General features: G+C 36.9%; 2 protein-coding genes across 2 annotated transcripts in view; both read left to right on the forward strand.

Moving 5' to 3' along the window:
* mespaa (mesoderm posterior aa) overlaps positions 1 to 24,014 on the forward strand; it is a 259,472-nt gene that overhangs the window by 206,925 nt on the left and 28,533 nt on the right. The gene's annotated exons all lie outside the window — the stretch shown is intronic.
* Positions 7 to 23,513, forward strand: sv2ba (synaptic vesicle glycoprotein 2Ba). The gene is made up of 15 exons (XM_082157565.1): positions 7 to 50; positions 641 to 746; positions 7,718 to 7,963; positions 11,978 to 12,658; positions 14,394 to 14,574; positions 15,300 to 15,451; positions 15,621 to 15,754; positions 16,941 to 17,030; positions 17,218 to 17,331; positions 17,760 to 17,848; positions 18,321 to 18,485; positions 19,120 to 19,253; positions 19,373 to 19,576; positions 20,414 to 20,573; positions 22,343 to 23,513. Exons 4-15 carry the CDS (start codon positions 12,196 to 12,198, stop codon positions 22,524 to 22,526), a joined length of 2,070 nt encoding a protein of 689 aa, XP_082013691.1. The 5' UTR covers positions 7 to 50; positions 641 to 746; positions 7,718 to 7,963; positions 11,978 to 12,195; the 3' UTR covers positions 22,527 to 23,513.

A 24,014-nucleotide genomic window follows, 5' to 3' on the forward strand; every position in this document is an offset into this window, starting at 1 on the left:
TGGTGGCCCAGATACCCGAATCTACCATTGGGACGCATTGAAATCTTAGGGTCGTTTTTTCCCTTACTACTTGTGTTTGTTCACTAAAAGTTTAATCATTTATATCTGCTATTTATAAGGAATAGTACCTGACACTCAAACAGAAATCCGCTGCCGTAATCTCTATAGAATTGCCATTAAATAACACATTATTCTATAATCACAAACGAATATGATTGGTCCATCTTGATCAGCGCTGAAAAAATTATCAGGTATCAGGTGACATCAATGTCCATGGACTCCGTCGAAACGGGTGTGGATAATAATTTACACATGGGTAATGAGACTAATATACATTTATACACATTGATTTGAAAATAGTAATACATAGTAAATAATTTAATTAGAAAAATTATTATTTAGACCCATCGTACCTTGACCAATCAAAGACAACCTCCGGGCCGTCTAAGCCACGCCCTTATCATTTCTTCGTGAATAAAACCAAATATCAGTTTGATGTGCGTCTCTACTAGAGACATTTCAGTAGTTTGATTTCTAATGCAGGATAAATTAAAACTATATAACTGATCATACTTTTTTGTTTAAGGATGTTAAAACTGAATATTTTCAATAAGATTTCTCATCTGCTGGTGTTTTATAGTTTGTTGTGCCAGTCAACAGTCAACTGTCTACCAACAATCTTTACAATATCTTCTTTTGTGTTCAAAAGAAGAAAGAAACTCATATAAGTTTGGAACAACTTGAGGGTGAGTAAATGATGACAGAATAAAAAATTGTGGGTGAACTATCCTATCCCTTTAAGCTGTTGGCTAAGTGGGAAACAGTCGATCATATTGACAAAACAAATAGTGTTATAACGAATATGCTTCTAATTATATAAGCATTCTGTTAACGTTAATAATGTGCCTCATTAAACTATTTTGAATGAAATTTGAGATTTTTTATTATTCTTTTTTTTAATGCATTTTAGGGCTACCATAATTAATGTGTGCACTTAAGATAGGCACATTTTTTATTTTATTTTATTTAATATTAATTTAGTTTTTTTACATTCACTAGATGTAATTATTCCATTGTCCTGAATCAAGACATTAATGCTATTATTTTATATATTTTATTATTCTCATAATTTGTTCTTTTTAATATATAAAAAAAATTTAAAAAAAAATTAAGTGTTAATCTCACCTTAATTAAAAGTTTTTAAAAAATCCAAATAATATTTTAACCATTTGTTTTAGTTAAATGACAATGTAATAGCCAAATATTTAATTTTGGAAACAACTTTATTTTATAATTTAATATTTTCCTCATGCTGTATGGATTTATGCACAATAAAATATAAAGCTGCCTTTGTTTTTATTAACAGGGTTGTATTTGGGGGGTCTTTAGCATCAAAAAGTATATCAAATAATCCAAAATATCCATCCAGCTCTTCTTGCACTGGAACAATGACAGTCTAACAAAAAGTTTAGTGTGATACATATGACACTATTAACCCTTTGAAAACAAATAATATTTCCAAAACACATAATTTGCATATTTATTGTGAGGCGCTGCTTGTGTGTGTTGTGAATGGAAGTTCAAGGGTCTCTGAATAATGAGCTTCATGATCCCCAGTGAACTGTCTCAGTGTATTCAGAAAGCCCCAGGCCACCATCCTCTCCCCCCAGCAGAGTTCTGCTGTTAGATAAATAAGGAAATAGTGAAAGAAAAGACTCTTCTCTCTGTGTCACGCTGAGTTGCACTTCAACGCATTCGCGATAGCAGCCAGAGTAGGGGAAAACGTGAAGTGAATTTCAATATGTCGTCTGCAATCCGTCGTTCTCAGTTGGACACCAATGAAGAGAGATGGGAAACAAGCTTGACACAATGAAGTACATTGCCAGTTTTGTTCCGTCACAAAAGCTGTTTTGTACGTTGAAGGGCTTGCGGTGACAGGGTGGGCTGTCATCTATGTCAAAGTTGATTCATGCTTAGTTGGGGAAGTTTTATGGTGGTCAAGGAAATTGTTGTGTTTTCCTCTTCTGAAGATTTTTAAATAAATTATTGGTTATACATTTACATTTACATTTACATTTAGTCATTTAGCAGACGCTTTTGTCCAAAGCGACTTACAAATTGGGACTAAATTAAGCAAGTCATCGTGAAGAGGCAAAAAAACAACGCAAGAAGTGCTCAAAATACGAAGTTCAGGCATTATTCAGAGTAGCATAAGCCCGATAAGAGAGAATTTACAGGAAAATATATATATATATATATATATATATACACTTTTTAATTTAACTTTTTTTTTTTTTATGAGGTTAAGTGCTCACGGAAGAGAAGAGTTTTCAGCTCTTTTTTGAATGTTGTCATGGATTCTGCATTCCAGATGCCGGTGGGGAGATCATTCCACCAGCATGGAACTGTGAATGAGAATGTTCTGGAGAGTGATTTTTTGGCTCTCTGTGATGGGACCACGAGACGTCGCTCGTTGACCGATCGAAGGCTTCTGGTAGGGATGTAGACTTGAAGGAGTGAGTGAAAGTAGGAGGGAGCTGAGCCTGTGACAGATCTGTAAGCAAGCGTCAGTGCCTTGAACTTGATGCGAGCAGAGAGAGGTAGCCAGTGCAGTGAGATGAACAAAGGAGTGACGTGGGCCCTCTTGGGCTCGTTGAAGACAAGACGAGCTGCAGCGTTCTGAATCATTGTAGAGGTTTAGTTGCACATGATGGAAGTCCAGCCAGAAGAGCATTGCAGTAGTCAAGCCTAGAGATGACCAGGGCCTGGACGAGAAGTTGTGTTGCATGCTCAGTTAGAAAAGGCCTGATCTTCCTGATGTTGTGCAGTGCAAACCTGCATGATCGAGCTGTCTTTGAAATGTGATCTGTGAATGTCAGCTGGTCATCAACTGATACTCCAAGATTTCTGACCGACCTTGATGGGGTGATTGATGATGAGTCTAGCTGGATAGTGAAGTCGTGTTGCAGAGACGGATTGGCAGGGAGGACGAGAAGCTCAGTCTTTGCCAGGTTGAGCTGCAGGTGATGTTCCTTCATCCATGTCGAGATGTCCGCCAGACAGCTTGAGATCCGTGCAGCTACTGTGGGATCATCTGGTTGAAATGAGAGGAAGAGCTGTGTGTCATCAGCATAGCAGTGGTAGGAGAAACCATGTGCCTGTATGATGTGTCCCTGTGATGTGGTGTAGATGGAGAAGAGGAGGGGCCCAAGAACTGAACCCTGAGGAACCCCTGTGGTCAGATGATGTGCTTTGGATACCTCGCCTCTCCATGCGACCCTGAAGGACCTACCTGTGAGATAGGACTCAAACCAGTGGAGGGAGGTTCCTGTGATGCCCAGTGCTGAGAGGCTGGACATAAGGATCTGATGATTCACAGTGTCGAAGGCAGCAGACAGATCCAGAAGAATGAGAACTGAGGATTTGGAAGCAGCTTTTGCGATCCGTAGGGCTTCTGTGACCGACAGTAATGCAGTCTCAGTTGAGTGTCCTTTCTTGAAGCCGGATTGGTTGGCGTCCAGCTGGTTGTTCAGAGACAAGAATGATGTTACTTGGTTGAAAACAGCTCTTTCAAGTGTTTTTGCAATGAATGGTAGGAGAGAGATAGGTCTGTAATTGTCTACAAATGATGTGTTAAGCAGTGGGGTTACCCGAGCCTGCTTGAATGCAGTAGGGAAAGTGCCAGTATGGAGGGATGAGTTGATGATGTGTGTGAGTGCTGGTAGGAGTGTGGGAGAGATGGCTTGTAGAAGGTGTGAGGGGATAGGGTCTAGAGGGCAGGTGGTAGGATGACTGGACATAATAAGTTTAGATACTTCTTCCTTGGTTAGCAGAGAGAAGGTGGAGAGAAGGTTATTGGCTGTGGGAGAGGTTGGTCTGGGTTCCTGTGTGTGTGGAGCTGAGAACTGACTGCTGATAGTTGTTGTTTTGTCGGTGAAGAAGTTAGCAAAATCGTCAGCAGTTAAAGAGGAGGTTGGTGGTGGTGGGGGTGGACAGAGGAGAGAGTTGAATGTCTTGAAGAGTGATCGTGAGTTAGAGGCGCTTTTGATCTTGTTGTGGAAGTGGGAAGATTTTGCAGCATGAACATCAACAGAAAATGAAGAGAGGAAAGATTGATACATACTCAGGTCAGATGTGTCTTTTGATTTGCGCCATTTCCTCTCTGCTGCCCTGAGTTCGGTCCGATGTTCACGAAGAACCTCAGATAACCAGGGGTTAGAGGGAGTAGCGCGTGCAGGCCTGGAGGAGAGAGGGCAGATTTTGTCTAGAGAAGAGGTTAGAGTGGAGAATAAGGTATCCGTTGCGGTATTCACATCCAGAGATGAGAATTGTGAGGGAAGAGAAGATGACACGGTAGAGGAGAGATTGGCGGGAGAAAGTGAGCGCAGGTTTCGTCTGAAAGTGACTGGTGGGAGGATTGGTGGTGCAGGGGTAGAGAGTTGTAGACTGAAAGTTATGAGGAAATGATCTGAAACATGGAGAGGTGTCACCAAAATGTTGTCTGTGATACAGTTGCGTCTGTAAACCAGGTCCAGTTGGTTGCCTGATTTGTGAGTACCTGTGGTGATGAGCCGTTTGAGATCGAAAGAGGCTAGGAGAGAAATGAAGTCTGTTGCATGTGGCTTTTCAAGATGAATGTTGAAGTCACCAAAGACTACAAGTGGGGTGCCGTCCTCAGGAAAAGAGGACAGCAGCACATCCAGCTTCTCTACGAAGTTACCCAGCTGACCTGGGGGTCGAAATGACTATAAAATTGATCTTAATGGGAGTTGTAAGTGTAATAGCGTGATATTCAAATGAGTTGTTGTTGCATAGAGAAGAGAGATGAGAAACCCTGTACCCCCACCCCTCCCAGACTGGCGAGGGGAAGTTATAGATAAAGGCCTGGTTTCACAGACAGGAGGAGTAGGCCTTAGTTCATGGATTTTTTGCTTTTGTAAACGTGAATTAGAAGAAAAACATTACTGGTGTGCATCTTGAGACATAAGATATTATATTATTATTATCCATATTTTATCAAGTTGCTTTCAGTTCAGACAGCTCAAACATGCATTTTAGTCTGGCAATGGTCTGTGAAACCGGGCATATCTAGGCTTCATACAATTAAACAACTAAACAGATTTAATCTACTGTAAATTGTCGAAAGTCATTTTCAGAATGTATGTCCCATTTACTCATTACTGATATAATTCATAATGCTGTAAGGATACTGAACTTATATTAATATAATATTAATATTTGACAGATTTAACTCTATTTAAATACAAATTCAATCTCTATGCTCAATATCTATATTCTGTGATATTACTCTCTTTTGAAAATTATGCTTTGATCTTTGACATATGAACATTTACTAATTAATTAATTAATATATATATATATTTATTTTATTGGGGTCTGTGAGTTTCTTATACTCACCAAGGCTGCACTTATTACAGTAAAAACAGTAATACTGTGAAATATTATTACATTTTTAAAAATCCATTTGAATATCTTTTCAAATGCATTTTGTTCCTGAATTTTCAGCATCATTACTCCAGTCTTCAGTGTCACATGATCCGTTAGAAATCATTCTAATATGCTGATTTGGGGCTCAAGAATATATATATATATATATATATATATATATATATATATATACACACACACTGTATATTTGAAATTATTATTATAGCCGATATATTAATTGTGAAAAATTTTGAGATGTGTAGTTTAATATTTTTGTGGAAATTGTGATGCATTTTTTTTCAGGCTGTATAGTAGGTTGTATAAAGCATAAATAGTAAGATAATATTCCATTCCTTAGTTGCTATTGTTCTTCCTCAAACAAACACTAGATGGCGACTTTATCTTTCACTATAGAGTAGATTTGAGGATCAAGTCAATTTCACAAAGCTTTAAGAATTTTCCCATCAGTGGCATTTCAATGCATCATAACTGCGAATGTTTATCATTATGCAAGCATTATCTTAAGAAATCAAATACTTGGGTTTATCAGGTAGGCTACTTATTAGGCCTACGTATTTAGAGGCTTTCGTGTCTGTCAGTCAGGTGACTGGAACTGCAGTCACGCTCCAATCAGCTTTGAAGGTTTTGATAGGGTCAGTTTGGTTGTGTGTGCTTTACCCTACCGTGACCGTCTTTCCTTCCCACCTCCATTCCCTTACTAATGTGGGATTACGCTAGCAGACTTCTGGCCTTTGGAAAACAAGATCGACTGAACAAAACTGACTGAGTTTATCTGACACCAACACAAAGGGTCAAATGCTCTGTCATTCAGTGGAAGATATGTTTCCTAATTCCTGAAATAATTTAGATACAGTTGACCCCTATTATATATATATATATATATATATATATATATATATATATATATATGTGTGTGTGTGTGTGTTTTTTGTTGTTGTTGTTATTGTTAATTACAAAATGACAGATTTCTATGAAATTTGGGCACACAATCCAAGAAGATTATTTAAATTCATTGTATACTGTTTTCCAAGATTTTAATCAGGATTTTTAGAGGAAATACCTGTGAGTTAATAAGTTAATTTACAAAGTTATACGACAGTATAGGCCTACATAAGTATTTGGTCTAATGTAGCTAGCGAACAGTTGGCTAATGCAGTTTCTTTGCCCAAAATGCCTGCCTTATTTTCAATGACATAAAAATAAAACTGCATGTATTGATTGGTTAAGACAGGACATTGAATGTGGTCTGCAATTTTTGTTTTAAAGTGGTCTGCCACCTGACAAGGTAGTCGTGTTAAACCAAGGATTTGTGGACGTGAAGCTGGTTTTTGCCCACTAGGAAAGTTTAGTTGAATTTGTGGGAGGGGAAAGTAAAGAGGCGGAGAGTGGAGAAAACACAGGGAATGTATGTGATCTAAAAATAGCCAATGGTTCTGTTGGGGTGGAGCTAATCCTCTTTGCAGCAGAATTACTGGCTGTGGGATTAGGCAGCTTTACTTTGTGCAAGACATCTACCCACTATAATACCGTCCCATAGCAGGCCGTACAAACTAACTCTGTGCGTAGCCGGAAATGAGCATTTTACTTCAGCTAGTTAAGCCGTAATGTGTCGTTGAGGTCAGTTTGAGAAGGAAATGTCAGCATCCTTCTGTGTGTCCTGAAAGAACATATTGACTATTCTTATTTTTTATGGATTAATGCAGTATTTATTATAAATCTGTGCACATCATTATTATTATTTTTTAATTCATGTGCCCATAATCTTTAACCAAAATAATGTCCCCCTCCCACTTGCAACATGATATTTACTGGCACAAGAGCGGGACAACCTGTCACTCACATGAGATCGACCAATAGCAAACCACAACCATCCAATCAATTCCTGATGGACAAAATCATGTCCCGCCCAACATTTTTTTTTTTTGTTCGAAAAGCGTTTCACTCGGATATACGTCACAATGGGGAAGAAAAGACTATCGCAACTTCTGTTTAATGCAGACTTTACAAAAAGAGTTTTGAAAGATATTGCGCTTTGGGGGAAGCAAACATTTCAGGCCGTGAAGGCTAAAATTTGGCAATTTAATTGCAATAAATTGTACTTTAAGTAAAAACTAATTGAAGGGGGTCATCATTTCTCATTCAATAATAACTTCTCAGTGATTATTTAGCATCAGTGGCATAAGCATGTCTAAGTAAAATCATTATGTATTGTAACAGTATTCCCCTCCGGTTTGGTCTATTGTTGCAGCATGTGTTCATTAAACTGGATGTGGACTCTACCATTTGGTCTGGCAGCATCAAGCGTAGGGAGATTCCATCTGGATGAGCCGGAGGCGCTGATCATGAGGTCGACCCATAATCCCCTGGTCTGCCCATCAGACTCCTGTTAAGGTGACATGTAGGGCTTGCCTTCTGAAACTCTGCCAGGATTTTCCTTTGGATTTTTTAGCAATTTATATCGAACGCCATAATACATAAAGGAAAAGTAATTCTGGTGAGTCAATTTTATTTCATTTCATTTAAACGTTAAGGTATTTTAAAACTGCTTTTAAATTATACCTGAAAGAGGATTGCATTTGGTGAATGCTTTACATTCAACTTTAAATGTCTGTAGTCCTACAAAAAAATGACAGATCACAATATTTGACTTTGCCCGTTTCGATCACAATTGTGAAATGATAACCATAAACAGAGATTGGATTTACACTTTGAAAGTACTAGTATTTTGCAGATCTATAAAGCTGATGAAAAAGTTCCACCCTACATCATGACATGTTGCCTTTCGTTATGTACAACAGATTGTTTATTGACTTTTAGCCATTGACATTTTGGGTCCTATGTGTCCCCCAATGAGGTTATAATCATAAAATGACAACAGCTCTAAAAAGAAAATAACTACTGAAAATAATATATATTTACCCTTACATTTTGCTTTAGAAGAAACTGAAGTCTGCTATACCATTATATATTATAACATTGTGTAATTTTCTTCTAAAAAAGAAAAAGAAAAAAAGAAATATGATCCAAATGTAAAGCTTTAGAGTGATTTTTAGTAAGCATACATGTATCTAGAAAATAAGGAAAAATAAGTAAACAAGTTTAAATATTATTCACCTGTTGTTTTAAAAACAACATCAATGGCAAATAATGACCACAAATAATTAAAATGTCCAAACATATCCAAATTATTATATAGAAAGTATGTTGATACAGAAATAAAGGCGCATAATTGTCATTGTCCAGAGGCTTCTCTGTAGTTTTACAGGTGACATGCGTGCCCTTCAGACTTGCCCTCCATTAGCTGGCGTCTCCTCCCAGTGACATCACTAAAGACCCGCCCACACCATGTGCACATTCAGCCATATATAGATATATCGCCTGAAGCAGAGGATGTCACCAATGAATTTAAGTGTGAAGATTCTCTATAAACACCTAATTACTGTATTTCAGTTTAGCTTTCGGACGTCAGATCATAATCTACTACTGTAGTGTTGGTTCGTACTTTAAGTTTTTGTATTATTAGTAGTAGTTTTAGATGCAGAATAGCATGTCAGAGTGTAGGAAAATGTTGCCACTGCTTACGTTCATGTCATCTATTCATAATCATTTAAATAATGCACCAGTACATGTGTATATATATCTGTGCATGCGCATACCAGTTTTATATGCACATTAAAACAATAGAACATGGATGTAAAAGGATGAATATCATGATCTGTTCCCATAACAGTCCCTGTAGACTTAATGCATTTGCTGGAACATTTGTTTTAGCTTATTTGGTCACAGTACATGTCTGAAGTTACGTAATGCCCATCTGGGACCATCAGATCACGATGACCAGGCCGAGACAGGATACTCAGTGAATGTAAATGGATTCACTCAGTAATCTCTTTTCAACTGCTTTTAATGTTTTCGCGAGGGACCATTGTCAGTGTTAAGGGATGCATGGGTTGTATTTTCTGTATTAATAAAAGCATACATTTTCTTTGCAAACATTTTAATTTGTACAATTTGTACATTTTCTTTGTACAATTAACTGATTTGCTCTTTATTGTTCTTTATTATTCATTGCTCTTGTTTATTATACTCCTAGCATTTGATTATTTCATCAAGAAGAGGGTGTTCATCACCCTCCAAATTTAATCTGGCCTTCTGGGAATGAATAAAATTCGCCTGGTTTTAAGCTGGATTAAATCATAGCTCTCACTTGGAAAGCAGGAGAAAATATGGCACATGTCCGGGCACAAGAAAAGCATTCCGCCTTTATAGTATATACACATTTTGTGTCACATTTTGGTCCACTGCTAAACAGACACACACACACAGGAACATGTGTGCATGGTCATTAAAATGATATTTAACCGCTGGAGAGATGAATGTGTATTTAAATTGGGTCATTTATGTTGTAGAAATGTGAAATTATTTTAGAAGTTGGTGCCTTCTAGACTGAGAAAAGCTGAAAGACAACAACTGAAAGACAACAACTCCCAGAATGCACTTGCTTCGCTGCCCTACGAGGCCACTCCCAAGCCACGCCTACCGGTTACAAAGGGCAGTATCGGAAGAAATGATATAACTAGGCTACTAGTTGACTCGAAACTGAAAAGACGCCGTTTTATCGTGAGATCCCCCTATGGGTGGGTTGAAAACATGCAGAACGAGCTCCTACTACTGGCTGTAGTCTCTAGCCTCTGGCCAAAAAAGACTCAGATGACGCAAAATTACGATTTTTGCGTCATCGAATGTTTTTTTTCCAGACACACAATACAGAAATCTCTTGTCTCAGGGGGACATGAGGGAGGGAAGATCGAAAATACTACCGGGTTTCTACTGATAGAAAGCTTAATGCTAATCGGTGAAGTATCCCTTTAAAGCTGCCTCATTTTAATATTCATAATATCAGTATATAACATGCTCAAATACATTACTGTTCTATATAAAATACTTCAATTTGCATACAGTGAGCAGGATGTCTTGCGTCTAGCGTGGTCAGATCAAATGCCTTGGGCTGGATAAGTAGGGGCTTATAATGAGGTCTAGTCTTGACCAGTATTATCATCTTGTATTACACACTCTAATGGCAGCAGGAGACAAGAGGAAGTTACAGTTGTTTGTAACCATCTCATTTATAGCTCCTCTTAACAAAAAAAGTTATTGACAGCGCATACACAGTTTGCTAAAGTGTCACCAAAAAGTATTTGGACACTCAAGTCAATGTTTGACAACCACAGAGTGGCCAATTTCTTGTTTTCATTTTGAACAGTATAAGCAATTCACTGTTTCTGATAAACTTTTAATAAAACAATTTTTGTATGACGTATTCTTTATGTGTCACTTGAACATTTATTTTACTCCTCTATGTTATGTGATCATATTGATAGCCTAACTACTGTATATTGAGCTTAGTCGGGGGTAGACGCAATGGTTAAAGACGCCCGTCTAGCGCGTGTTTACATTGAAAAACAATTGAAAAGTAGCGCAGTGTAATGGAAAAAAACATTCTGTTAGAACGGCCCCATACTTCACTTCTGAATCAACAGCACGAAAGTAACAATGTGAATAGTGAAGTCCAATTACAGAAAGAATGACTCAAATGAGCTGATTCTTTTCAGTGAATCATACAGCGTGAAAAGCGTAGTCTGATTCCAAAACGAATGACTAAAGTCGGTTATTTTTAGAGAATCAACATACAGGTGACAAGTGTATTGTGATTCTCAAACGAATGACTAATGAGTCGGTTCTTTTCAGTGAATCAAACATAGGCTACAGAGCGACCAGTGTGCGATTCTCAACCAAACAGCACAACCAGTGCAGTGCAACTTTCAAACGAATGACTAATGAGTCGGTTCTTTCAATAAATCAAACATACGGTATACAGCGCCACCAGTGGTGTAGTGCAATTCCCAAATGAATGACTGTGGCTGCATCCGAAAAAGGTACTTATTTTGAATAAGTAATTACTTCACGACCACTAAAAAAGTACGTTCTGTATAGTATAAGTGTGTAGTATGAATGCAATTTGGACGTACTACATTTGCCATGTTGTCATTATCATGTGACCTACCAGTGTTAGTTGTGTCACTTCACTGCCTTTTATAAATCCTCTCCTGTGACCTCATTGGATAGTAAAGTGTCCATCGTATGCACACTTTATAATCTCGCCTGAAGAAGTAGGTCATCCGGGTACTTTTTGCCTGCTCTTTTATGAGTACTGTGAATTCAAACATACTTCTTTTGTCACATACTGTTTTTCACCTACTATATTGTATGGAAGTATGCGATTTCGGATGCAGCCTATGCGTCGCTTATTTTTAGTGAATCAAACTCACACGCAAAAAAAAGTACAAAGTCATTAGTGTGTGTAAACACCTTTTGTAAGATTTAAAAAAGAAAAACCAATGCAATGAAATTTACCTCTCAGCCTCGTTTTCATTCATGTCAAATTAAACCATGAATAAGGTTGATTCAAAACAATAACTTTTTCTAACTAATGTTCTTTTTATTTCAGGTGCAGCATGTGGCCTTGTGTAGAACCAATCAAAGGGAAATAACTCACTGCTATCATAAATACTGAGGCCTTAACTTACCTGAGGTGCAATTTATTTTATTAAGAGCTTTTTGGATTTGGAACTGTCACCAGAGACTCCAAGAGATTTCTGAGGAATATGTTAATTTAGCTATTTTTGTCTCCAAGAATATATATATATATAACAAATTCAAGCCAAAATGGATGACCCTTACCAAAACAACATAAACCAGCCGGGAGAAACGTATCCCACATATGGAGAAGGAGGACAGTACAATTACCCTTATCAGACAGACTTCCCTCCTCGGGAGGAGGATGATGCTGCTAGTGATGCCACCGAGGGGCATGATGAAGATGAGCAGATGTATGAGGGAGAGTACCAAGGCATCCCTCATCCGGACGAGATCAAGGAGGCACGGAGAGCCGCGCGGAGGGAGGCCCGTGCGAAGGCCAGGATGGCAGCTGAGGTCGAGGAGGAAACGTTGCCAGAGCAATACGAGAGCATCATGGAAGACTGCGGGCACGGACGCTTCCAGTGGACCCTCTTCACGGTGCTGGGTCTGGCCCTGATGGCTGATGGCGTGGAGTGCTTCGTTGTGAGTTTCGCCCTGCCCAGTGCTGAGAAGGACATGTGCCTGTCGAATGCTGACAAGGGCATGCTGGGTGAGTGAAGGAGTGGGGTTCAGAATCAGCTTCATTTCTGATCAGACAAAAATCTATTTGATAAGACTTTGTTTATAAGAAAGCCCTGTCAAAGAATTAGACTATTTGTAATGTGGTTCAACACAGTTTTCAGAACTAAAAACTAAATGTGAAGTTGGGCTGGGAAATAATAGCAAAAATAAATTATCTTTACATGCTTTTGAAGAAGAAAGATCTACACTGTGGTGCTCCTAGATGTCCCAGAGAGTTTTATATTTGTCAAATCAACATCCTAAACCATTTTACCTTGATACATGCATAATTTAAAAAGTAAAATGTTATTCCACAAATGAAATCCTATTTTTTCCATCTAATTTCTTATTCAATTTCAATAATATTTGTATATAGTTATTATTAAGCTATTATTATTCATTTTCCTGTTATTTCTTATTAATGAAATATATTATCATTGTTGTTATAATTATGTTTTGCAAGGAGTATTATTATTACTATTACATGTGTTACTTTTCCATTTTTAAAAAGTTTGGGGTCAGTAAGATGATGCTATTTTTAAATAGCCCTGTGACAGAGTGAGAGCACAGGTTAAATGGGAATATTTCCTAGATTGCGTGCAATAGTGAGGGAGAAGCAGGAAAAGTTTTAGTGAGGGATGAAAGTTGCCGCTGTCTAGAGTGGTGTGTAATCCACGTCGAGGTTCACAATCCTTGCCACGTGCCTGATAATCACTTATCCCAGTCTAATTAGCTGTGTGTGACTGTGTGCGTGCGTGCGTGCGTGCGTGCGTGCGTGTGTGTGTGTGTGTGTGTGTGTGTGTGGCAGAGCATTGATGAAGGCAAGAGAGAGACATAGATGGGATGTTGTTTGATATTCTGATGCTTCTGTTAAAAATTATCCACTTGATTGTGATAAAGATCACAGTTAATTTCTCCAAAATAATAAATAGCTATACTGTACCTTAAAGTTGACATGAAACTGAAGTTGCGATATTTCTTTTTTCCCCAACCCATTGTGACGTATATCTGAGGGAAACAGCTTCTTGAACAAGAAAAAAATGTAGGGCAGGACTTGACTTTGTCCATAGGGATTTGATTGGATGGTTGTGGTTTGCTACTGGTGGATCTCATGTGAGTGACAGGTTGTCCCGCCCTCACGCCAGTAAACACATCATCAGAGAAGAGAAGAGATGTCGCTGCAAGAGGGAGGGGAAGTTATTTTGATTAAAGATTACGAGGGCACATGAATTTAAAAAATAATGATGTGCACAACTAAATCATTTATAATAAATACTGCAACATTCCATAAAAAAAGAATAGTCAATTTTGATTTCAAGGAGACTTTAAAAGGATATTTCACCCACAATTAAAATTCTGTCAGAATTAAAATCATTTATTCATCCTCATATCGTTCAAAACCCATATGACCTTCTTTATTCTGCGGGACACACACACACACACACACTGAAGAATATCCTATAGACTTAATGGAGACTTTTTCAGTATAATGAAAGTGAATGAGGCTTGAGTCTTTATAAAGCATGAACTTGCTAATGATTTTAATTAACAATATAATGTCTGTAAATGACCTACTGCATAATTTTGCTGGAAATGCTGGAAACTGTTGCCTGAAATATTTGTTTTTTAAATGTTGCACGAGTAGCAGATAGTTTTACTATTATATGTTGTTATTCTTCCTCAGCATCTAACTGTCTGGCTCTGTGTTTTGTCTCTGTGTTCAGGTTTAATAGTGTACGTGGGCATGATGATCGGTGCTGTCGTGTGGGGGGGTCTGGCTGATAAACTGGGCAGACGACAGTGTTTACTCTACGCACTGGCCATCAACTGCATCTTCTCCTTCCTGTCTTGTTTCGCTCAGAGCTACGGCTTCTTTATCTTCTTCAGGCTCTGCTCGGGAATTGGGTGAGACTCACAGAAAGCAGCAGGAATTTATTTATACATCTACACTATCGTTCAAAAAGTCTGGGGTCAGTAAGATTGTTTTATGTTTCTGAAAGATGTCTCTTGTGTTCACCAGGACTGCATTTAATGAATCAAAAATACAGTAAAAACTGTAATATTGGGAAATATTGTTATTACAATTTAAAACTGGCTATTTATTGCTGGCAAAGCTGAGTTTTCAGCATCATCACTCCAGTCTTCAGTTTCACATGATCCTTCTGAAATCATTCTTATTTGCTACACAAACATTTCTTATTAATATCAATATTGAAAACAGTTGTGCTGCCTAATATGTTTGTGCAAACCATGATACATCTTTTCATGATTATTTGATGAATAGAAAGTTCAAAAGAACAGCATTTATTTGAAATATAAATCTTTTGTAACATCATAAATGTATTTACTGCCATTTACATTTGATCAATTAAATGCATCCATGCCAAAAAAAGTATTAATTTCTATAAAAAAGAATCGAACTGACCTAACTTTTGAACGGTAGTGTATCATATAGTTCTTGTATGATTTCATATTTCACATTTTTTTACATAGACACATTTACCAGAGTCTAATGGTTGCATATTGCAGCTTAATTAACTGATGGAATCACTTACTGGCTTTATGGTGGAATTGTATTTTATCTGTCCAATAAATTATCTCAAGAAACAGTTTCTGATGATCTCCTGCAGGATCGGAGGATCAATCCCTGTTGTGTACACGTACTTTGCTGAGTTCCTGCAGATAGATAAGAGAGGAGAACATCTCAGCTGGCTGTGTTTGTTCTGGATGCTCGGAGGACTGTACGCTTCCTTCACCGCATGGGGAATCATCCCACATTATGGTAATTCATTGTAAATCCGTACAATGTTTCTTATAATGGCAATTACTACACGTGTAAGAGCAGACTTTAAGAATCAATATTAGTTGTCTGGAAGTTGTTGGACATAAAACCACTTTTCAAGATCCAGGTTTCTGAGAGTTTTTTTTTTTTGTTTTTTTTTTTGTTGCAGGCTGGGGTTTCAGTATGGGGACAGAGTTTCAGTTCCATAGTTGGAGGGTGTTTGTGCTGGTTTGTTTCCTTCCCTCTGTGGCTGCTCTCGCTGGGCTTGTGTTCATGCCAGAAAGTCCCCGTTTCCTCCTGGAGGTATAGTGTATGATGCTTTATCTATAAATAAAAACATTAAAATACATTATTTATTTATTTAGTTCGTTTTTCTCTTCTCAAAATTCTGAATTTTATAGGTATTTCTTTTTATACTGTAAATAGGCATATTGTGGAAAATATTGCATTTTAAAGGTGCAGTAAGCGATTTTCGAGAATCATTGTTGAATGCTGTTGATATTTGAAATCAGCCCAAACATACACCCCTCCGCCCTTCATTGCTCCACCTCTAAAATGCACAAACTCACAATGCAAGAGTGGAAGTCTCTTTGTTGAGCAGAAGCAAAGCAAAATAAATCTTTGCAAAGATGACGAACAGCACACCAGCTCCAGACAAACAAAGACACTCAAAACTGTTCTGTTACTAGAGCTAACATTACAACAACAGCATGTCTTGGTTCTGTGAAACATAGCAAAACCAATGTTACTCACGTGTGGAGCAACAATAACCTCAGGATCCGTTTTCAGGCCTTACCGCATCGGTCCCTCTAGCGCTGGAAAGCTTTTCTAATATAAACGAAGGCTGATCATAACCCTTCCTTTTTCAGTAATATTCCTCTTACCTTTTCTCTTTTGTAATGTCTCTCAGCCACCTCTCTTTCTACTGTCTTTCTTCAAATCTCCCTCCCTCACTCTCTCTCCTCCCTCATCATGAGTGGACACGCCCCCTACTGCTGATTGGCTACAAGTGTGTTGTGCTGCTCGGTCTGATCCGCTTTCAACAGCGTTTCTCAGAAATTGCTTACTGCACCTTTAAGGCATAAATTACTTTTCTTTATTGTATAAAATATAGTTGGCAGACACCCAGTGCTACACCAAATTAATGATCTCCCTTCTGGGTTATTATCATTAACTAAAACTATTAAAAGCATTTCTGTTAATTGAAATACAGTTGAAGTAAAATAAAATATAAATATTAGTTGAAAAATTTGAAATGTTGCCTTGGCAATAAAATTTGTTAAACTAACTAAAATTGAAACACATACAAATAAATTAAACCTAAATGGCAATATTTAAAAATATAAACTAATTAAAATGATAGAAGCACATAACAAAATGACTGAAAATGTAACAAAAATTAACATCGAAGATAAAAAACAGAAAAATATAAGCTAACTTGAAATATTAATAAAAACTAAAATAACACTGTCTCTTTTGTGAATTTCAGTCTGCAAGACACGATGAGGCCTGGATGGTCTTGCGGCAAGTCCATGACACCAACTGGAGGGCAAAGGGAGAGCCAGAAAGAGTGTTTCAAGTAAAGCTGTCCATTTTAAACTTCTATACCACTAAATAACAGCAAAGCAGCAGAATTAACCCTAGATCTGCATCTACGATGAGTTTACTGAGTAAAGTCTTGAATTTATTAGTAACTGCATTGGCGACACTTGATAAATGGCTCATCTCACATGGTCTTAATTATGAAATATATCCCTCTCTTTCAGGTTTCGCAGCTTAAAATACCCGAAACACAAGATGACGAGTTCATAGAGATTCAGAGTGAAACTGGAACTGCCTTTCAGAGATTCATGGTCAGACACCTGACCCTGGTTAAACAGGTATGCTAACATAATCCAACTCCAGAGGTTTATCTTTTTTACAATTTATAGTACAATCAGTATCTGCCACCATCTTCTTTCTCGTCCTGCATCATTTGAGCTTCAGACCTGAATGATAGCTAAAAGTGTGAGGCTTGTTGAGTGGAGAGCTGTGAGGTTACCTTTCTAAGCGAGTGGAATTACAGTTTTTGTCTGGCAAATGATAAAAAGATTGAAACGTGGAATAAAAATCATTAAAAACACTCAAAACACGTTTGCAACTGCATAGCAAACTCCTGGCAACAACTCTTGCATGGCAAGTACCACCTACATTTTGTACAGAAAATAGAAAAATAGTAATTTTTGCAATTTTTCATTTGCAGATTGGATCTCAAGATTCTTGTTTTGCTAACACAAATGAAGTGATTGTTTCGTTTGTTCCCCAAAAGGTCATGAAGAACATGATGTCACTGGCTGCACCTGATCTCAGAATCCATAGTTTGTTCATTGCCATTGTGTGGTTTACGATGTCCTTCAGGTGAGCAGCTCTTGATAGAAAAGCTTCAAATGTTGAAAATTGTTGTGCTACTTAAAGTGTGGAAGTGTTTTTTTTTTGAGGAATTAAAAGTTCAAAAGAACAGCATTAATTTGAAATAAATATTTTGTAGCATTATGAATGTCTGTGTTGTCATGCTTGATAAATTGAATGTTCACAGAATTCTTTCACACACACACAAAAAAAGAAAATAATTTTGAGGTTAATGTTTGTGCCTATATGTTTATGCCTAATTGCATAGCACTCTCTTATTTAATAAATTATTCATTAAGAGATATTTTCTATGTAGAATGAGTTTTAAGTATATTTAAAAAATAAATTCAACATTTTCAACAATCAAGATTTTTCTTGGTTCACAAAGGACTTTCATTTCTTTTTTTCTTTTGACTACATGTGCATTGTGGAACTCAACTCAGTACTAAATAATAGTATTAATCAATCTTCCACCACACAGCTATTATGGCCTGGGAGCGTGGTTTCCTGACCAGATCAAGTACCTCCAGTTTGAGGAGTACGAGACCAACGTCAAGACCTTCCATCGTGAGAAAGTGGAACGCTTTCATTTTAACTTCACTCTGCAAAATCAGGTCCACAAAGAGGGAGAGTATATCCATGACAGGTACATTTACTTCATTATTCACTTACATAATAGTACAATGTCAGATTATCAGCTTAACTGTCCCTCTGTCTCTGTATATAATGTATGATGTTTTATAGAATAAAGGACTAATGCAGGTACATATTGTTCAAAGATTAAGATTTTTTAATTTTGAAATAATGTGAAAGACTCTTATGCTCACAGAGGCTGCATTTATTTGATCAAAATTACAGTAAAAACAGTAATTTTGTGAAATAGTTTTCTACTGTTTTCTATTTTAATATATTTAAAAATGTAATTTATTCCTGTCATGCAAAGCTGAATTTTCAGCATCATTACTCCAGTCTTCAGTGTCACATGATCCTTCAGAAATCATTCTGATTTGCTGCACAATAAACATTTTTTATTATTATAAATATTGATAACCATGATCATTTGTTTCAGGGTTCTCTGATGAATAGAATTTTCAAATGAACAGCATTTATTTAAAATGGATATCTTCTGTAACAGTATAAATGTCTTTACCGTCACTTTTGATTCATTTAATGCATCTTTGCTGAATAAAGCATTAATTAAAAAAATATATATACTGATCCCAAACTTTTGCACGGTTGTGTATTGGTTGAGCAGTCAGTTGTATTTACTTTACACACAGTTTTATCAACATAGAAATAAGAAACGTGAAGTTTGAGGAATCCCTGTTTGAGAACTGTTATTTTGAGGACATCAGATCAACAGAGACCTTCTTTGAGAACTGCACCCTCAAAAACACAGTCTTCTACAATACTGGTATGCAATTCATATTTACTTTATATATTAACCTTCATCCTATTAGATTTTTGAATGATTATTTGGGTTTTCCTTTCATTAATGGTAATTTTCCTATATTTTTGTCTTGTTCCTTACAGACCTGTGGAAAGATTCCAAGTTTTTTAACTGTAAGCTGGAAAATACCACATTTTTGCACCCCAAAAAAGGCTGCCATCTGAATTTCCAAGAGGAAAATGACATCGTGATCTATCTAGTCTGCTTCCTGGGCAGTTTATCTGTGATACCTGGCAACATCGTAGCAGGTCTATTAATGGATAAAATAGGACGAATTAAAATTATAGGTGAGTGGTTACATGCAATAGCTTGCCCCTATTATGCTTTTTCGAATTTTACCTTTAATGCAGTGTGTGATAGAGCTGTTTGTGAATGTAAAATGCCTGCAAAGTTTTAAAGATCAAAGTGCACCCCAAAGTTATTGTCTCCTACATGAAAGAAGCGATTCTGAACTGCCTGAAATGAGTCGTCATTAATTCCAGTTTCACTTCCGTAACATATCTACGTAGGTTTGTAACAAATTTGCATAATGCAAGCCTATGGTCTTCATTGGCTGCCCGTGAACAATGTCGACTTTGCCCCGCCCTCAAACACTGTAGTTATAGCTGAGATTGGAAGAGTTTGGTTTGTGTTGAGAAAATGCTGTTTTCTGTGCTGCGGATCTACTTTGCATGCACTTCAAAATAAGGAGGACTCGCACTAGAATTGATACAGTAAAACCAACGCCATTGTTAGTGTTCGTATCACTGTGTATCAAGCGCTGAAGAAGATCCGGAGTTGAAATTCAGATATGGTAATGGGCGTTTCGTTTCCAATATACACTGTAAGAAGCGATAGACCAATCACAACAGACTGGGCCATCTGACCAATCAGAGCAGAGTAGGCTCTCAGAAAGGAGGAGTTTATAGACTGAATCTTTTATCGAGCCGTTTCAGACACTGTGAGAAAATTAAAGTGTTATTGACTTTGGATGCATGCAAATCTATTGTAGGAGACCTCCAAAACAAAATTAGGAACCTTTAAAATAGCATAATAGGAGCACTGTAACAGTTACGGCTTTATCAATAACTTTCAAAGTGTTGATAGTATGTAAATGAATTCTTCTTGTGTATCTTTGTTTGCAGCGGCATCCATGTTAGGCTCCGCTGTCTGCACGTTCTTCCTGCTCCTGTGCTTCAGTCAGGGGGCTGTCGTCCTGTTCCAGTGCCTGTACTTCGCAGCCAGTGCGGCAGCTTGGAATGGCATCGAGGTCATCACTGTGGAGCTCTTTCCTGCCTCGAAAAGGTACAAAAAGATCCATCAGCAAAAGACATCTCTGATAAGTAGAATTAATATAAGGCAGCTGCTTTTCAACCTTTTTACATTTGCTTAACATTTTCGTGGAATCTGTGAAATGTTTTTTCAGGATTCTTTGATGAATAAAAAGGTCAAAAGCATTTATTTAAAACCAAAATCTTTTGTAACATTATTAATATCTCTTTACTGTCGCTTTTGATCAATTTAATGCATCCTTAATGAATTAAAGTATTAATTTCTTCCAAAATTGAATAGTAGTGTAAATCCTTTTGCTACTGTTGTCAACATTTAAAGCAACATATTTGTACTTTTAGCAATAGACCTTTGTTTGAGCTGACGCAATATGTATTTGAGACCAATTAAATTAAGAGAAATATATAAAATAATGTAAGAGATAAAAGTATGCTCAATATGTTATTCTATCTTAAGGGTTAGTTCACCCAAAAATGAAATGATCCCATTATTTACTCCATCCTAGGTGTAGGCCTATATTCTTTCAGCCAAACATAATCTGAGTTATATTAAACAATATCCTGGCTCTTCCAAGCTTTACAATGGGAGTGATTAAAGCCTAAGTTTTTGAAACTCCAAAAAGCGCATCCATCAATCATAAAAGTAATCCATACGGCACCAGGGGGTTAATAAAGGACTTATGGAGCGAAGCAATGCGTTTTTGTGGGAAATTATCCATAATTATATAAAAACTGCAATCACTAGCTTCTGGTAAGGTCCTTCCGTGCGTTCGTGAGAATCTAGTTCCAGCGGAAATGTGACCTCTGACCCGACGCATGATGTAGGATGTAGGAGTAACGTAGGCTTCGGTGAGAGTAGATGCCTTTACGGTTCAAAATGGCTGGGCAACAAACTCAAGCTCTTCTGACATTTCTCTTTAAAAATTCTCGTTTTAGACTTTTAATTGGTGAACAGTGTTTTGTTTTGTTTTGCTCTATCCTCTGCGCTTCTGCATTCGTCAATACGTCATGCGTCGGATCAGAGGTCACTCTTCCACCGGAACTAGACCCGCATATGGCTGTTACCGGAAGCCAGTGATTATAGTTTATAAAGTTATAAATATGGGTATTTTTCGAACAAAATCACATTGCTTCGCTTCAGAAGGCTTTTATTAACTCCCTGGAGCCGTATGGATTACTTTTATGATGGATGGATGCACTTTTTTGGGCTACAAAATCTAAGGTACCATTCACTCCCATTATGAAGCTTTGAAGAGCCAGGATCATTTTTTACATAACTCCGATTGTGTTTGGCTGAAAGAGGAAAGTCATATACACTTGAGGTTGAGTAAATTATGTGATAATTATCATTTTTGGGGTTAACGAACCCTTTAAGGTTTTTTCAATGTTTTTGTCTGGAAATTTGTAAAGATGATCTTTTTTTTTTTTTTATAAAAACATTTTTACAATGTTTTCATTAAACATATTAACATATTAAACACATAAACAACATATTAAAGGCTGGACTTCTATGTCTCAAAGCCTCAATTATTCCATACACTCTTACAAAAATAAAGGTTGTTTAATGGCACAGATAATTCCATAAAGAAGCGTTAACATCCATAGAACTTTATCATTTCACTTAACATAGAAAAGATTAAATAAATTAAGAAAAACATAGTTCTTTTAATAACTAGTCCCTGAAATGTTCTTTGGGGAACCACAAATAGTTTTGGAACCTTTGTTTTTAAGAGTGTAAAGTATGTACTTATTCTTCCATACTTAATCCATCTCTTGTTTCCTCAGAGCCACAGCTTTTGGTGTGCTGAATGGCACATGTAAACTGGCAGCTATCATTAGCACATTCATCTTTGGCAAGTTTATCGGCATCACCAAGATTATCCCCATCATCCTGTCCTTCTCAGCGCTAGTGTGCGGAGGACTGCTAGCATTTAAGCTACCTGAGACTCGGGAGGTCATTCTTCAATGAAAAAGCCAAACTCCTCAAGGCCTCAGCGTTTGGTCCAGCTGAACACTGGATGACCGCATGCTTAGACTGATGAACACTGACAGGAAAAGGGCTGAATCATGTGAAGCTGAAACAGTGTTATGTTAGAACCACTGTACTGTAGTATTACCGTACTTTCATAGTATTACTTTTAAAGATGTAGATGTTTATGTTGTTCACAGTGGCTGTATTTTGAGTAAGAAATCCAAAATTTGGAAATATGGGGCAATATCTTTGCTACAAAATGATTTAGAGGCGAGTAGTGATATCAAATTCCCTTTTTTATATTGGAACAAATAACAACTTTGACTGCAAGTTCAATCTTTTAATGAGATCTCTGCATTTTACTTTTATTTAATATGTAAAGATTGAGTTTTGCATCTCCAACTTCACCCGCTCACCAACTTTTGGTCATCAGCTAGTTTTTGTTGTGTTGTATTTGTTAACTACTGTGGTATATATTTATTTCACATTATACAATTACATTTCCACTGTGTTTTAATTCTAACGTTCTTGGATTCCCATCTTTTCAACTATTATTTGTCATGCCTTTCATTAGAAGACGATCACGCTACATCAAAATTACATTGTTTGTATGAAAATAGACATTTTTAAAATGGACTTATATGTGAAGTATGTATAATGCTCATTTCCTGTGAGAAAATATGTAGATTATGTGATTTTGATTTTATTTGTCTCTGTTTTAAAAGTGTGTGAATACTAAATATGTAGGTATGGCTCACAAATTATACTTTCTACTCTTTTTTTCCCCCCACTTTTGACCACAGAAAAAGGCTATTCAAATATACTCTTATACATCTCTACATCAAACACTGATTAAATGCTACAACAACTCCTAACAGCTTTATGTCAAGAGAAATCTAAAAGAAAATCTTTTTATATGTTCATGTTCAAATAAGAAAAGATCAGTTTACCTTTTTGTTTTGTTTGTCCTGGTTTGTGATGGTGTAACAATAAAATTTAAATAAAACATTATAATTTTGCTCTCCAGTGCTTCATGTTCTTTCCCACCACAATATATTGAAATGGGAAAACCACAGTATTTTGGTCTTGGATGAAGTTCCCATGCTTTTCTGTGAGTATGGGCACATGGAAAGGCACTTGTGAAAACAAGGCCAGGGCACACGTGTGAATCAGTCACACCTCTTGTGATGGTCATTTATTTATGCAAAGGTGTGAAACAAAAATCTAGATAAGTCTTCCACCAGATTTACTATTAATTGCTGTGCATTATATGCAACTCTTATTTTTTTCTATTATTCATTTTCTTTTGAATTTCCTAAATAAAACACTGTTTTTGGCTGCATAATGTTACCCTCTTAGCACAGCTCCATTTATTTCTTTAGGCAACCATCATCAGCATTATTTTCAGTGATTCAATACAAGGAATTTGCTTGTGCAATGACAGTTTTATTCATGCACAATGTGTTTCTTGGTTTATATCAACCC

The sequence above is a fragment of the Leuciscus leuciscus genome (genome assembly GCF_965113295.1).
Source record: "Leuciscus leuciscus genome assembly, chromosome: 2".
In the NCBI taxonomy this organism is placed as follows: domain Eukaryota; kingdom Metazoa; phylum Chordata; class Actinopteri; order Cypriniformes; family Leuciscidae; genus Leuciscus; species Leuciscus leuciscus.

What these genes read in the sequence shown, in the direction of transcription:
- sv2ba (XM_082157565.1), top strand. Translation starts at nt 12,196, where the DNA reads ATGGATGACCCTTACCAAAACAACATAAACCAGCCGGGAGAAACGTAT. An exon ending in ACCTGACCCTGGTTAAACAG is followed by an intron (nt 17,332 to 17,759) that starts GTATGCTAACAT and finishes GTTCCCCAAAAG; the next exon opens with GTCATGAAGAACATGATGTC. An exon ending in TGGTTTACGATGTCCTTCAG is followed by an intron (nt 17,849 to 18,320) that starts GTGAGCAGCTCT and finishes TCCACCACACAG; the next exon opens with CTATTATGGCCTGGGAGCGT.